At 35.3% G+C, this 13,047-nt stretch overlaps 1 protein-coding gene across 1 annotated transcript; it reads right to left on the bottom strand.

Annotated features, from left to right (window-relative positions):
- Positions 1–3,647: 3,647 nt before the first annotated feature.
- Positions 3,648–11,491, bottom strand: LOC113781077 (pleiotropic drug resistance protein 1-like). The gene is made up of 24 exons (XM_027326919.1): positions 10,989–11,491; positions 10,770–10,890; positions 10,596–10,684; positions 10,431–10,515; positions 10,183–10,342; positions 10,000–10,076; positions 9,804–9,857; positions 9,611–9,701; positions 8,965–9,266; positions 8,567–8,848; positions 8,136–8,452; positions 7,495–7,655; positions 7,291–7,394; positions 7,048–7,204; positions 6,855–6,959; positions 6,619–6,779; positions 5,998–6,330; positions 5,605–5,895; positions 5,431–5,514; positions 5,217–5,350; positions 4,847–5,074; positions 4,568–4,739; positions 4,141–4,395; positions 3,648–4,041 (listed from the first exon to the last, which is right to left on the bottom strand). Exons 1-24 carry the CDS (start codon positions 11,357–11,359, stop codon positions 3,784–3,786), a joined length of 4,392 nt encoding a protein of 1,463 aa, XP_027182720.1. The 5' UTR covers positions 11,360–11,491; the 3' UTR covers positions 3,648–3,783.
- Between the last annotated feature and the right edge of the window lie 1,556 nt (positions 11,492–13,047).

The raw sequence follows: 13,047 nt of genomic DNA, 5'->3' as shown, positions 1-13,047 counted from the left end.
TCTAGTGCATGAAACAGCTGCAGAATTTGCCAATCTTAAGTTCAAGAATGTTTACTCAGAAGTTTAGTTGAGATAACTTGAGCTAAAGCTCAGATTCTCTCAGTGACATTCCTACTGCTTATATCTTTATTATCTCTATCCTTGAGGTGAGTTTTGGTGATGGAAGGACAAGCATGCATACATATATATTGATCAAGGGTAGATTACTTTTATCAGGATTTTGACTTTTTTTTTTTACTGCATTAAGTTTAGGAATCTAAGGCAATTATTGAAGTGTTTTAGATTTCAAGAATCAAATGCAAAAGACATTTTGGTGGATATGATGTCAATTCATGAACTCAAGGGCAGATGATGGACTTTTTCTGCCATGTTCACTTTACACAAATACAGATCTTTACTTTAGCTCCCACAAGCAAGAAAGAAACCAAACAATGCAGATTAAATATTAGAAAATGGTTATCATGAAGAGACAGGATTAGAGGAAATATTTGACTTGTGTGCTTGGGTACTACATCTGTATTGCGAATCTTATTAATTCATCCCCACTAAAGAAATTAGATACAATTTCAAGAGGAGGGATTAAGATACCTTAATCTTATTCTATAAAATAAAATAATATTCATGTCAATGTTAGCATTATAATTATTCACAAATGTCACAGTTTTTAATTAACATTAATGAATCAAATGCTGATCGTTCATACAAAGTATGCCAAAACACCTCGTGATTGGATCTTTTACTACAAAAACTTTGTGGTCTATTTTGGATGTGTATTAAAGTAAAAATAATCCCTGAAAATAGGAGAATATCTATCTTGAGTTAAACATATTTTGTTTCTCTAATTTTTGCTTTTTCAGTCATTTACGCATTGTTAATAAAATTTTTCGTCCCACATGGGGTTCTATATCACCATTAACTTTCAAAGTAATAGTATTTAACAAAAGGGGAGCCAAAAAAAAAAAGAAAAAAGAGAGTTTCAAAGTAACCTTTGGTTGATAGTGTAAGCATTAAAACTAATCACTTAGCTAGCCTAATTGTGAACTGTTGTTACTTGATAAATTATTAGTGACGTAACAAAATTTTTGCACAATATGACATATCCATCAAAGAAATATGAGGTAATACAAATCATTCACTCTCAATTAAATATGAAAGAATGATTTTAGATTAAAGAATAATATTTGTAGCCGCCACCACTACCCCACCCATTGTCCTCCATCTTTGTTGCACAATTATTGGGCCTCCACTAATTAAACTTATGAGTGGTATTAAATAAAGAAACACCTATAATTCGTATGGATTAAGTGTTTTGGGCTGTTTTTGAAAATCTACAATGTAACATTAAATTTGAAAAATTTCCTACTATAAATAGTTTGTATGGATTAAGTGTTTTTCGGAATATATTTGGGAGTGTTTAATAAATTTAAAATTTTATTGAGATATTTTTTAGAATTTATTATTGGGGGAGAGGGGTGACGGTGGTGGAGGAGGGCGGTGGTGGTGGATGATGAAACAAGAGAGATGGTAGGGTTTGCTTTCTTCTTTTTTTTTTTTTAAATTTTTTTGCTTTGATTGTTTTTGGAGTATGTTACTGTAGATTCTAAAAACAAAAACACGTAATTGAAAACTCCCTAAGCCAAGCAGATTAATCTTTAGTTATCCCCTTAGGCTTTCGACCTCATTTAATTTGCAGCCCGATGCAATGTCCTAGTTATGCTCTCGTTTGGGGATCCGGTGCTTCTCCTCTAGTTCCTAACAAGTGATATAAGTACTTTTTGAGTGTTTGGTAGGTATAATTCTATCAGATTACGGGTAGAGTTTTTAATTTCCAAAGCACTCTCAAGACAAGATCAAAATTAGTACTTTTAGAATTACCAGAACGTTATTAAAAGTAAACAATAAGCTTTGACCATTTTATCGTAAATTCTAAAGAAGTAAATAAAAGGGATAAATATATTTCAAAGTTCAGAATTATATATATTATCAAATAGAAAAAGTTCTTTTGCACTATGCATCCAAACAACGTAACTAAACACTTCAAAAATATTTTCGCTGAAAATTCTATCGAGTTAAGTGCTTCTCCATAACCAACTTTCTCTAGAGGAGTTGGCCACCACATTAATTGTAGGGTGTAAGATCAATAGTTCAAATCTTACTTCCCATCAATATGCCTCTATACGAGGCTTGTTCTAAATTCGTACGGGTGTGTGGTGCACCCATCTAATCTAATGGTGATTCAGTTCCCATCAGTTTCCTCCGTAAACCACCACAATCGCAAAACTAGCATCAAAGTATTCTTTCATAATGATTAGTTGATGCCTTATTCAAGTGGACAAGATCATGATATTATTGAGCTGGCAATCACCAGATTCCTATAAATTTTTTATTGTGTTAGTAAAAAAGTTGTCCATTGATGTTAAAAAATGGTGTCATATTATACCCACTTTCATCTTATGCACTTCATGTTAATTCTTTGACTTTTAAATAATTGAAATTTTTGGAGGAGGTGAATGTTTTCATTCCAACGCCAGACTAGGCTACCAATGCATCTTTCAGCAGATTTCAAAAATTCTAACAGTTATTGCATATTGAATTATTACACAGAGCAAAATTAGAGTAGTAGATTCTTCCACAATTTGTTGTAGTAAATTCTAACAGTTGTAATTATGTTATTTCTTAATAAGGGACTATTAAGAGAATTTCAAAGTTATCAATAACAATAAAAATCCTTAAAATTATAGCCCTCCCCTACATTGTATACAGAGTTCTGGAAGTGATAAGGCACTCAGGTTCTATCCTCTTTAACTCTCAAAAGATACAAAATATTTAAATAAAAGGACCATCATCAAAGATAAAAAATTGGAGACATGTAGTGCTCTTGTCAAATCAATTTGGAAAAGTAAGGGTTAGTCTCATCTCCTATTCTGTCAAAAGAGAGGGTGAAAAAAAAAAAACAAAATCTCATCCTCCTATAAAATTTGTGACGGGCTACCCACAAGCCCCTAGACCAGCACTAGAACAAAAACAACTACAGGAAAAAGAGGGGATAAAAAACTATCTGACGGGTATTTTTGCAATCAATTAGCAAAGTGAAGTCAGTTAAATTCAGATCAGATCAATTTCTTGCGCAATTACTGCAATGATATAAATATATATGTATATATATAGCATAATTTTATAAATAATAAATATGTATTAATGGCAATAATTTACTCTGAATGCTAAATTTGGTTTCAACGAGCAATCAACGTTGACTTTAGTTTTCTAACAAATCATAATTGTCACCTTTTTTTATCTTCCTTTTCCACACCTTTCCATCCCCAATTGCTAGGTCAAGGATTCGAATTTTGAATCGATCCCTAGACCTAATAGCAGAAAAGACTCTAAGAACTTTCCTGTTGTTATAAATCTCACTCAAGCATGTAGAATTAATTAGTATATAAGTGTGATGCCGATTAACAAAGTTCAACGTTGATTTGCAATAAAAGCCTTTCAGAGAGCTACTTTGAATTGTTGGGGCTTTATGATTAAATGGTGTTTCAATGCTGATTTTCCATCAGAAATCAACAATAATTGGTATGCAATCTTGAAAAGCCCAAAAAAAAAAGGAGATATATTGAATGTTACTTTCATGAGGCAAATAGTACAAGAACAAAAGTTAACATATATTTTCATTCCATGAAAGTAGTAGTATTATTTTGAGTCTAAGAAGGGAAAGTGCCTGCTCAAGTAAGCCACTTTCTCAGAAAGTTGCCTTGAGTCTGTCTTGTTGCTTCAGAGCTCTTACCTTTTCTGAAAGTTAAATGACTTGATTGAGAAGGCAAAAGTGAAGCCAAAAATAGCTACAAATCCCAACAGGATTAGTGTAACATATCCCAAGAAGTCATGTCTAAATCCAAAGTAACTCCTCATAAATTGTTCCACTGTTTCACCTGTTTCAAGCTCCTCTTTTACATCCCCAAACTGTGAAACAAGTAGTCCATACAATGTCCAAGAGACAGGACAGATGTAGTAGTACCATCTCCACCACACTGGAATTCTCTGCAATGGAAGGGAAAAAAAAAAATGAAACACATTGAATTCTAGTTATTTCTAGACAACTATCATCTATATCTTGAGGAGGGTTGCTAGGGACCTTACCGTTCGAGGGATCAAAAATCCTGAGAAAAGATTCCATATTGCATAGAAAGCTGATGATACTACTGAAGCAATATTATGGTTAGGTGTTGCTGCCACTGACATCATCCCATAAAATGTGTAGTATAACAAGGTGATGTACATGAAACACAGATACCAAAAGAACTTGGTAGCTGTCCATTCAAATCCAATCATGGCATAAACTATAGTTCCGTAGCTGACTGCTTGAATTAGAACGTAAGGCAGCTCAATAGCCATCTGCATGAAAAGAGAGTTTGATGGCAAAAAGTATTGTCATCGTAATCTTTTCTCTAACGAATCAAAATTTGGGATGAACATCTTTCAGCATATATTGGACACATACATTTTTGCCTGCAATATGGGTAACTGTGACATTACATTTTGCAATTGTAACTAGGTTAGTCATTACCTGCGCAAAAGCGTATGAAAGAGATGAGTACATTCCTGCAGCTCTTTCTCTATAAAAAACTGTTCTCTCAACAGCCACAACAGGCTGAACTGATGTAGCATTTTGTACACCCATAAACAGGACAGCAGCATACATTGAGCCCATTGCATTGAAAAGATCTTGTTGCTTCCTCCTGAAATTGTACATTCCAAGAATTGGAAAACTTTGCGTGGAGGAGATAATAAACAAATGGATATGAAAGGTGATATTTGAAACTTCATTTCTTCCCACAAAATTCACCTTTTGGTGCCAAGATCCCAGAAAATTGTTCCAAACATTAAAGCAATAATTGTTGTGTAAAAAAGACGAACAGCAGTGTATCGTGGATTTCTCCAATATGACCAGTGCTGTTTCCAGAGGCAAGCAAGAAATTGGATGTAAAACGATTCAGAATACTGCGTCCGGAAGTATAGTTCTTTGGAACCCGGGGCAGGTGAACTCAACTCCTTGATAAGTGCTTTATTTCTCCTAAATCACCAAAGAGTCCTAATCAGTGCATTTGAGGATAGTAACATTTAAATGTTATGAGGTATGTTTGGATCCAGAATCAAACATCTACCAAGCATGAAGAATATATGTCAGATCAATGTGACATTTGAGAGTAGTCTACCTATAGAGTTCTGAACTCTTGTACACTTCAGCAAAATCAATACCAAGAGCTGCTTCTTGTGCAACAGAAGTTACCTCCAACATCCAAGTTGCAGGATTGTAACCATCTTTAATTTTACTAACTCCATTGATCTCCTAGAGAAAGAAGGAATGCAGAGTTACAAACTTTACCATCTCGAGAACTTTTTCAAGTATGTCATAGGAAGCATCATCACCTCAAAGTATTTGATTAGCTGAAATGAGTGGGGTCCTAATTGGCCAACATATATTTCTTCTCCTCCCCGCTTTAGGAGCACTAGCTGCGAATCTTACTCGTGTTATTGATCTATGTTTCCTTTTTAGCTGAGAAATGAAAACAAATGAGATGTCGGAGCCAGACCAGTACTTACTTCATCAAAAGCATCAAAGATATCAATGCTTGGCTGATGTATTGTGCACACAACAGTTCGGCCTGTGTCCACTGTGTTTCTCACTGTTCTCATCACTATTGCAGCTGCCCTAGCATCCAGCCCAGATGTTGGCTCATCCATGAAAATAATGGATGGGTTGGCAACAAGTTCCACAGCAATAGTTAACCTCTTTCGTTGCTCAGTTGAAAGACCATTTATTCCTGGCAATCCAACTAGTGCTTCCCTCAGAGGGGTCAGCTCCACTAGCTGCATGACTTCTTCAATGAACATCTGCAATTCATTCACCGACCTTCAATTGATTCACATGTGTACAGGAAGAAGAAAATCTGCCAAATATTTTATCAGGTTAAAACATTTCAGATCATGGACGACCTTTCTCATTTCAGCATCAACTTCACGAGGCAGTCGTAGCCATGCAGAATATTGCAAGGACTCATTTACAGTAACATGAGGAGAGTGAATGTCAAATTGTTCACAGTATCCTGCTATACGAGCAAATGTTTCTTGCTTCTTTGGATACCCAGATATAGTGATTGTTCCTTCAATATATCCACCTGTTTTTCTACCAGCCAAGACATCCATCAGAGTGGTCTTACCAGCCCCACTAACACCCATCAAAGCTGTTAGAACTCCTGGTCTAAACGCACCACTGACACCTTTCAAAAGAACCAGCCTGTCTTCTGGAATACCTTGAGCTTTCATCTCCTGCAAGAACAGTGTGTTTCAGATGTGTGGATGGCAAAGAGTATAAGAATAACCTAGATTCTGTAATGATATCAACAGTGAACTGCAAATGAAAATCCTGGAAGGAACACATTTTTAATAAGAGTTTTCCAATAAATTTTCTTATATTTGTGAGAAGAAAAAGGAAAAAGAAATTAGATGACTGTAAAGAGGATAACTTCAGCATCTGAGTTTCATCATTTGTCCTCTTTCCCTCAGATCAACAGTAAAAAAGTAACTGTAACAATTATTTCCAGGTTCAAGATATACCTGTGGCATATCTACCGCATATCTCAAATCTTCAAAAGTCATACAAAGGGGTTCAAATGGTAGAACCATTCCCTTCCTCTTTGAGTTAGATTGATCAGGGCTGCCTGTACCTTTGGACCTGGACCTTGATAAAATAGTTTCTCCAGCATTGGTACGTCCTTCTGCAGGATTTGATACAGAATGGCTTACTATCAATCAAGAAATGGTAACTAAGGGTAGTGCAAGTGATGACTCACCAGAAGAGCTCTTCCCTTCTGATGACAATACATTAACCTCTCCTTTTTTTGCACTGTTCTCTGGTAACTGTTCTTCAGACAGTACTGCCTGATGTTTCCCCATCGCTGCATTTATAAATCTTGACATATATAAAGATTCGTTTATTTGCTTCATTGTTAGAGATAGTAAATTAGGACAAACTTTAACACTAACGTTTGAGGTATGTCAGAGCCAATATGTTCAGAAAATTGAATAGAAACATATATCCAACCAGAACTCCTACTCCAGTCCAATACCAATGCGCTTCTGCAAATATACCACGAGACTTCAAGAGTGATACGCCTAGTGTCTCTCTTGAGCCAGTAGGAACCTGCAAAACAAACATTTACAGAATCTCCAGCTTCAGATCAAGAGATCATTTTCAAATATTTGCAGAAACCTATGAAAAATGCTCACATGTCTCCAGCTCTTTCCTAGAAATTCATTTACAGCAATAGCGTTTTGCCCATACATCAAAGGCGAGATCCAGTAACCCCATATCCACCAGGCTTTTATGTTTTCTGCAAACAAGTAGCAATTATCTCAAGAAATCTTGCTTACATAAGCAATAAGAAAAATACTTGCAGACAAATATAATCCTTCAAAAGTTATACTCCTTACCTCTTGATAATATAAATCCACCTAGTACAAGAACTGCAAGTATTGCAAATGACCCAAACGTGTTTGCCACTATCATATCTCTTCCTATAGCAGCCATAAACCGAAAGAGTCCTAAAGCCATCTGATGAATGCAAATGAGAAGAAACATTTGTCTAAAAAACCTGCCAATCAACATGAGACATGAAGGTCTAATCAATTCATCCTTTCTGGTAATTTTTCTATGGGGTCTAAATTAGGTCTTACAACCAGGTAAGAGAGAACATTAAAGACATCAATACTCAATATTCAAACAATATCATATTGCATTTGTAGATTTTGATTCTGATTCAAAGTTCTCCAGAAATATTGGATAATCTCAATCAAAAGAGCAGTAAAGATTTTCCCCTTGTGTTGAATAATGATGTAAAACCGTTTGTAAGAAGAGCTTGACAGTGATCGCAAAAGCTGCGCTTAATAAATTTTTGGCCTAAATTTGAAGCAGTAATTATTTGTTTTAGCGTATCACTTAATATGAGCAGTCGCATTTAGTCAGAAAATTGAAAGGTCAGAAATGCAAAAATTACTCTTAACTTATGATCAGTTCTAGCCTGCTAAGAAACCGCAACTAAAATCCACTGAGAAGAGACTATTTTGTAACTTACCTTCCGACCTCAGGATCATATCCAACAACATAATAAGTCAAACAGACCCAACCAACAACTTCAGCAAGGGTGATTGGTATCTTGAGGATCCATGTGGGAAGAGCATATGCCCAGGCAGGGAAGAAGAGAAAGTCACGTTGCTTGTAGAACACTGGAAGTTTCAGTATACTGAGGGGAACCTCTGAGAATCCATTAAACATTAGTGCAACAGTAGTGAAAAACAGAGCACCCAGGAAAATTCCACCATCATTTACTGTATTTTTGTGCATCTCAGTTCTCAGAAACATAGTCATGACAATGATTGCCATGAGAAAAAGCTGAAATGTGAGAAATAGCAGTCATTACAGTCTTGTCACAAGACCTGAAAGCCAAATATTTATATATTCACCTTTTCCAAAGAAAAGAAGAAATGGTTACGGCATCCAACCAACCTGTGCCATCTTGAATATGTGAACAAATGCATTCCTTTTCATGAGCAGGTATTCTCTTGATGCACATGCCTTCAGAAGCTCCATCGTGCCAACTCCATATTGCTTACTTGTTAGAGCTGCAGGGTGTCCTTTGGATTTGTCAAAAGGTACAGAAATTTCATCATATAGTTTCAGTCCAACATGGAATGATTGACATGCTTCTGAAAATTCCCTAGCAGAAATAAAGTGGAAAGGTTCATCCCTCCGAAACCAATACTGCTCTTGATCTTTGTTTGATGTGACCTTTAATTGCCAGCCGAAACAATAATAGGCAAAGTTAGTGGCTTGATTTGATCTTACTTCAAGGTTAGTCTTTAGTAAAGGCGTATAAGGAATCACCATACAAAATCTGTTCTTACTTCTTGGAGGAAATCAGCAACTCCTTTCCTCTCTGGGCATTTAAAACCCATGTGTTCAAAGAATTCAAGCACATTCTCACGGGGTCCTTGATACACAATTTCCCCATCTGATAGTAGAATTATATCATCAAATAGGTCATAAGTCTCTGGTGCAGGCTGCAGCAGTGAGATTACAGCGGTTCCTTGGAGAATGTGGATGTATTGTTTCATTGCATTGACAATCTGAAAAGTTGTTGAACTATCCAAACCAGTAGATATCTCATCCATGAAAAGTGCCCTTGATGGTCCAACCAGCATTTCCCCTGCATTATCCATTATAGAAAAAGAAATCCTTGAGAGGTGAGGATACCTAATGATAGGTTCAGGTGGAATTTGAAGTGTTCTACATGCTACAGATGACCACAATACTTCTACTCAGGGATGGAAACATAACCACAACTTCTTTTGAACAAAGGAAAAGAAGTCAGTATGCATTTCCATTTTTCAGAAATAATAGTAGTTTTCAAAGGCTTAGTAACTCTACTTGTAGTTTGCACACATCCCTCAATTAGGAGAAGAGATAGAGGGACCTGAGAATCTGCCTTGAAGTGCACAAGATTCTATACGCTTTTAAAAAAAAAAAAGATTCTACGCTTTAAGTTTTTACCTGTTGTGACACGTTTTTTCTGTCCTCCTGAGATCCCTCGTATCATTTCATCTCCCACAAGAGTATCAGCACAGATATCAAGTCCTAAGATCTGCATACAAATGAGAAGCAAAAAGAAACAAACTGATAGTTGAAAATGTAGTAAGGGGGTAAGAAATTAATCTTATTAGTTTTTACTAACTTCAGTTATTACCTTTAGAACATAATCTGTAGCAGCATGGGACTCTTGCCCTATAAGTGCCAAAGACTGAAAGATCAAAACAATCATATTAAGGCAAGGCAATTTGAGATGATAAAAACAGATGACTGATTAAAGCTTATTGCAGTTTGCAGAAGCGTTTTGGCCAATGCCAACATGTTTAAAAATTTTTGAGTTGAGATAATTTAACCTTCATGTAAATATCAATGTCGGGGTCAGGCTTAATGTTTGCTTCTTTTTCTCTTCTCAGCATTTCTGTCATCAGTTCTGCCAATTTTACAAGTGAAAGTGAAGTAAGAGGAGTTGTATCATCTGGAAGCAGAGTTGGAATCTTTAACCAAAATGTTTTAATGATTAGAAGACTCTTACTCACCATAACGAGGTCCGACTCCTTGACATCTCGCAGAAAAGGCAATTGTTTCTCTCACTGTCAATTCACCTATATGAAGATCATGTTGACTTATATAAGCTGAAGACCTTTGAGGAACAAACTCATCCATTGTATGGCCATTGTATGTTACAGTCCCAGAAACCTGTGGTCCCCAACAAGGAGGTATTAAGTCATTGGACGAAATAAGTCATCATCAACAACCAAGAAATCAAGAATTCTTGTTTCCTTACCTGCAGATCAGATTGCAATTTTCCAGCCATAGCTAACAACAATGTTGTTTTCCCAGAACTTGGGGGGCCTAATAGCAGTGTCATTCTGCCAATTAAGATCACATTTTAGAAACCAACTTTTAGGTCTAGTCAACAAATTCTCTTTGTAGTACTTGCTTCCCTTACCTTCCAGGCTTGATAATTCCACTGACATCATGCAGTATCACAAACGGTTTCTTTCTCTTTGGAAGAATATGGAGATTGTTCAACAAACCCTTCAAAATAAGAAAATTATTATCAATTGGAAAACTGCTGATAAACATGGCAGTATCAAAAAGTGAATATTTATAGATCCATTACCTCTAAAATATTGACAGAGAAGTTAAATACTGTAGGCAGAGCTCTACTGCCAACATAAGCTTCTGCTTCAATGTTTAAATGCTCAAACCGAACTTCAATAGTTGGAAGCTGAATACCAACTCTACAACCAACTTATAAGACACAATTAAACCAAGAAAAAGGAAATTGATCCCACATTAATCTCAAATTTGTTTTGCTTCAAAATTGAAGTACAATTACCTGTCAATACGTTCTCTGAGCTTCAAAAGAAATCTTTCATTATCTTCCTCAGCAGTTTTCACTAACTTCTCAACTATGTTCCTTTTCTCTAGAGGGCCAAGCTTCTTGATATCAATTTCCCTGTGATGACCCTCTTCTTCTTTAAGTATACCAACTTGTACACGCTTGAATGTTGGAAGTTTCTCTAAAGCAGCCCATTTTAGTGCTTCTTCTTCATCCTCTTCTTCTTCTCGACTAGACCTCGAAAAGATTTCCATGCCTGTGTTTGTCCATAAGTTTGAACTACTTAGCCTTACACTACTGAGTCTGTGTAATTCACCAGTACTACTTAGCCTTATACTACCGAGTCTGTGTAATTCACCAGTCTCCATTTTTCAGGACTTGAAGCAGCAGAAATTGGTTATGCCAACTTCAGCCCTCCTGGAACTGAAGCACAACTAATCAGATAAGATCTAAAATTATACTCTCTGTTTCTCAGTGAATCATTTCTTCAGGTGAACCTTTTCTTCAGACAAAGTGATACCAAATTATACTCTGTGTTTTGTAGCACTACTGAAAGATTTTAAGATAGGATAACTCATAATTGGGACACTGTGTAGTGGGCTCATGCTATACCAAATTCTGCATATTTATGGAGAGATTTCATGAACCTTTGATCTCTTGGGATGCTAATGATAATTGAACGTCCTTGCATACATCACACTAGGACCTAACTTTAACTGATAGAAACATTTATTACATGCATGAGCAGTGAGCCCATCACCTTTATTGCTATAATTATCAGCTCTCTAATCTTTATTTCAATTCTCAAGTCTCCCTTGTTCCTCTTCGTTCTTATAAAATCATGATTAAGGAATAAGATATAGAAGTTGAATAATTTTCTTACTGTAAACTCTACCTACTTATTTGCTTCATCTTGTGGTTTAAGAACCACAAAATTTGTACAGAATGTGAATTTTCATTACCTCGTCGTATAAATTGGTTTACAATTGCATTTTTTATGCGATCGTACTAGTACTATATCACAATTTTTGGACAACCACATAAACCACTTTTATCCTTTCATAACTTTTGAGTAGATGCGGGGCACAATTTGAATCAGGAAGTTATGTGTCATGGTTTTACATGTGTGGCCCTATATCGATGATGGATGAGCTGAAACTAAAAGCATGAATAAAAGTATCTTTGAAGTACAGATTTCTGTGCATTTCTGACAACTTAATTTACTGTTTTAATTTTTTCAATATTTTTTTTAATTCAACACTTATGGAATAATGGGAAATATCGCAACTAGAAGTTTAGCTTATTCTCTTTTTGACTTTTTCTCCAATGGTGGCCCAGGGAATAGTGTGTTTGGATCGTAAATTATTTGAGATATTTTTACAAGTATTTTTTGTGATGTGATGTATGTGAGATAAAAAGATAATTGAAAAGATAAAAAGGTGTATTGAAAATTGTAATGATGATGTAAGCAAATATATTTGGGCAAATAATCTCCTGTCCAAACACACTCGGTACCCATAAATTTTTGTTTTTGCTTTTTGTTATTTATGATAAAGTCTCTCTTTAACATTTCTTAACGAGAGTTCTGTGTTTCTCTTATTCATTCTTAGTGCGAATTTTCTGTTTTTTCAAGAATTTCTACTGATACTTTTCCGTAGCTTTTCTTATTTCAAATCTAGTTGTCAGATTTATCTGAATTTTTTTTTTTTGGATTTTGGTTCAATCTTCATACATCTCATCATTATTATTGGAACTTAAATCAATTATTAGCAAATCAAACAATTGTAATATGCACGGGAGGGACTTGCAGCGATTTATTTTCTTAGAAAAGATTTTGAAATTTCTTGTATTTTTCAAATCAATTCACAATTCCTTTTGAGATCTTTATATCTATAAAATTGCAATATGTTATTTTTAGTGCAAATTTAACGTGTCAATTAATACAGATTTCTATGATGTAAATCAAATTGTGGTGAACGATTTCCAGAAATTATCTTTTTCTTTAAAGTCGTTGAAGATCACAAGATTCGATGTGATGGCGAGTCAATTTTTGAAC

This window comes from Coffea eugenioides, chromosome 8 (genome assembly GCF_003713205.1).
Source record: "Coffea eugenioides isolate CCC68of chromosome 8, Ceug_1.0, whole genome shotgun sequence".
Classification (NCBI taxonomy): Eukaryota; Viridiplantae; Streptophyta; class Magnoliopsida; order Gentianales; family Rubiaceae; genus Coffea; species Coffea eugenioides.
This window is presented reverse-complemented; position numbering and strand designations above follow the sequence as displayed.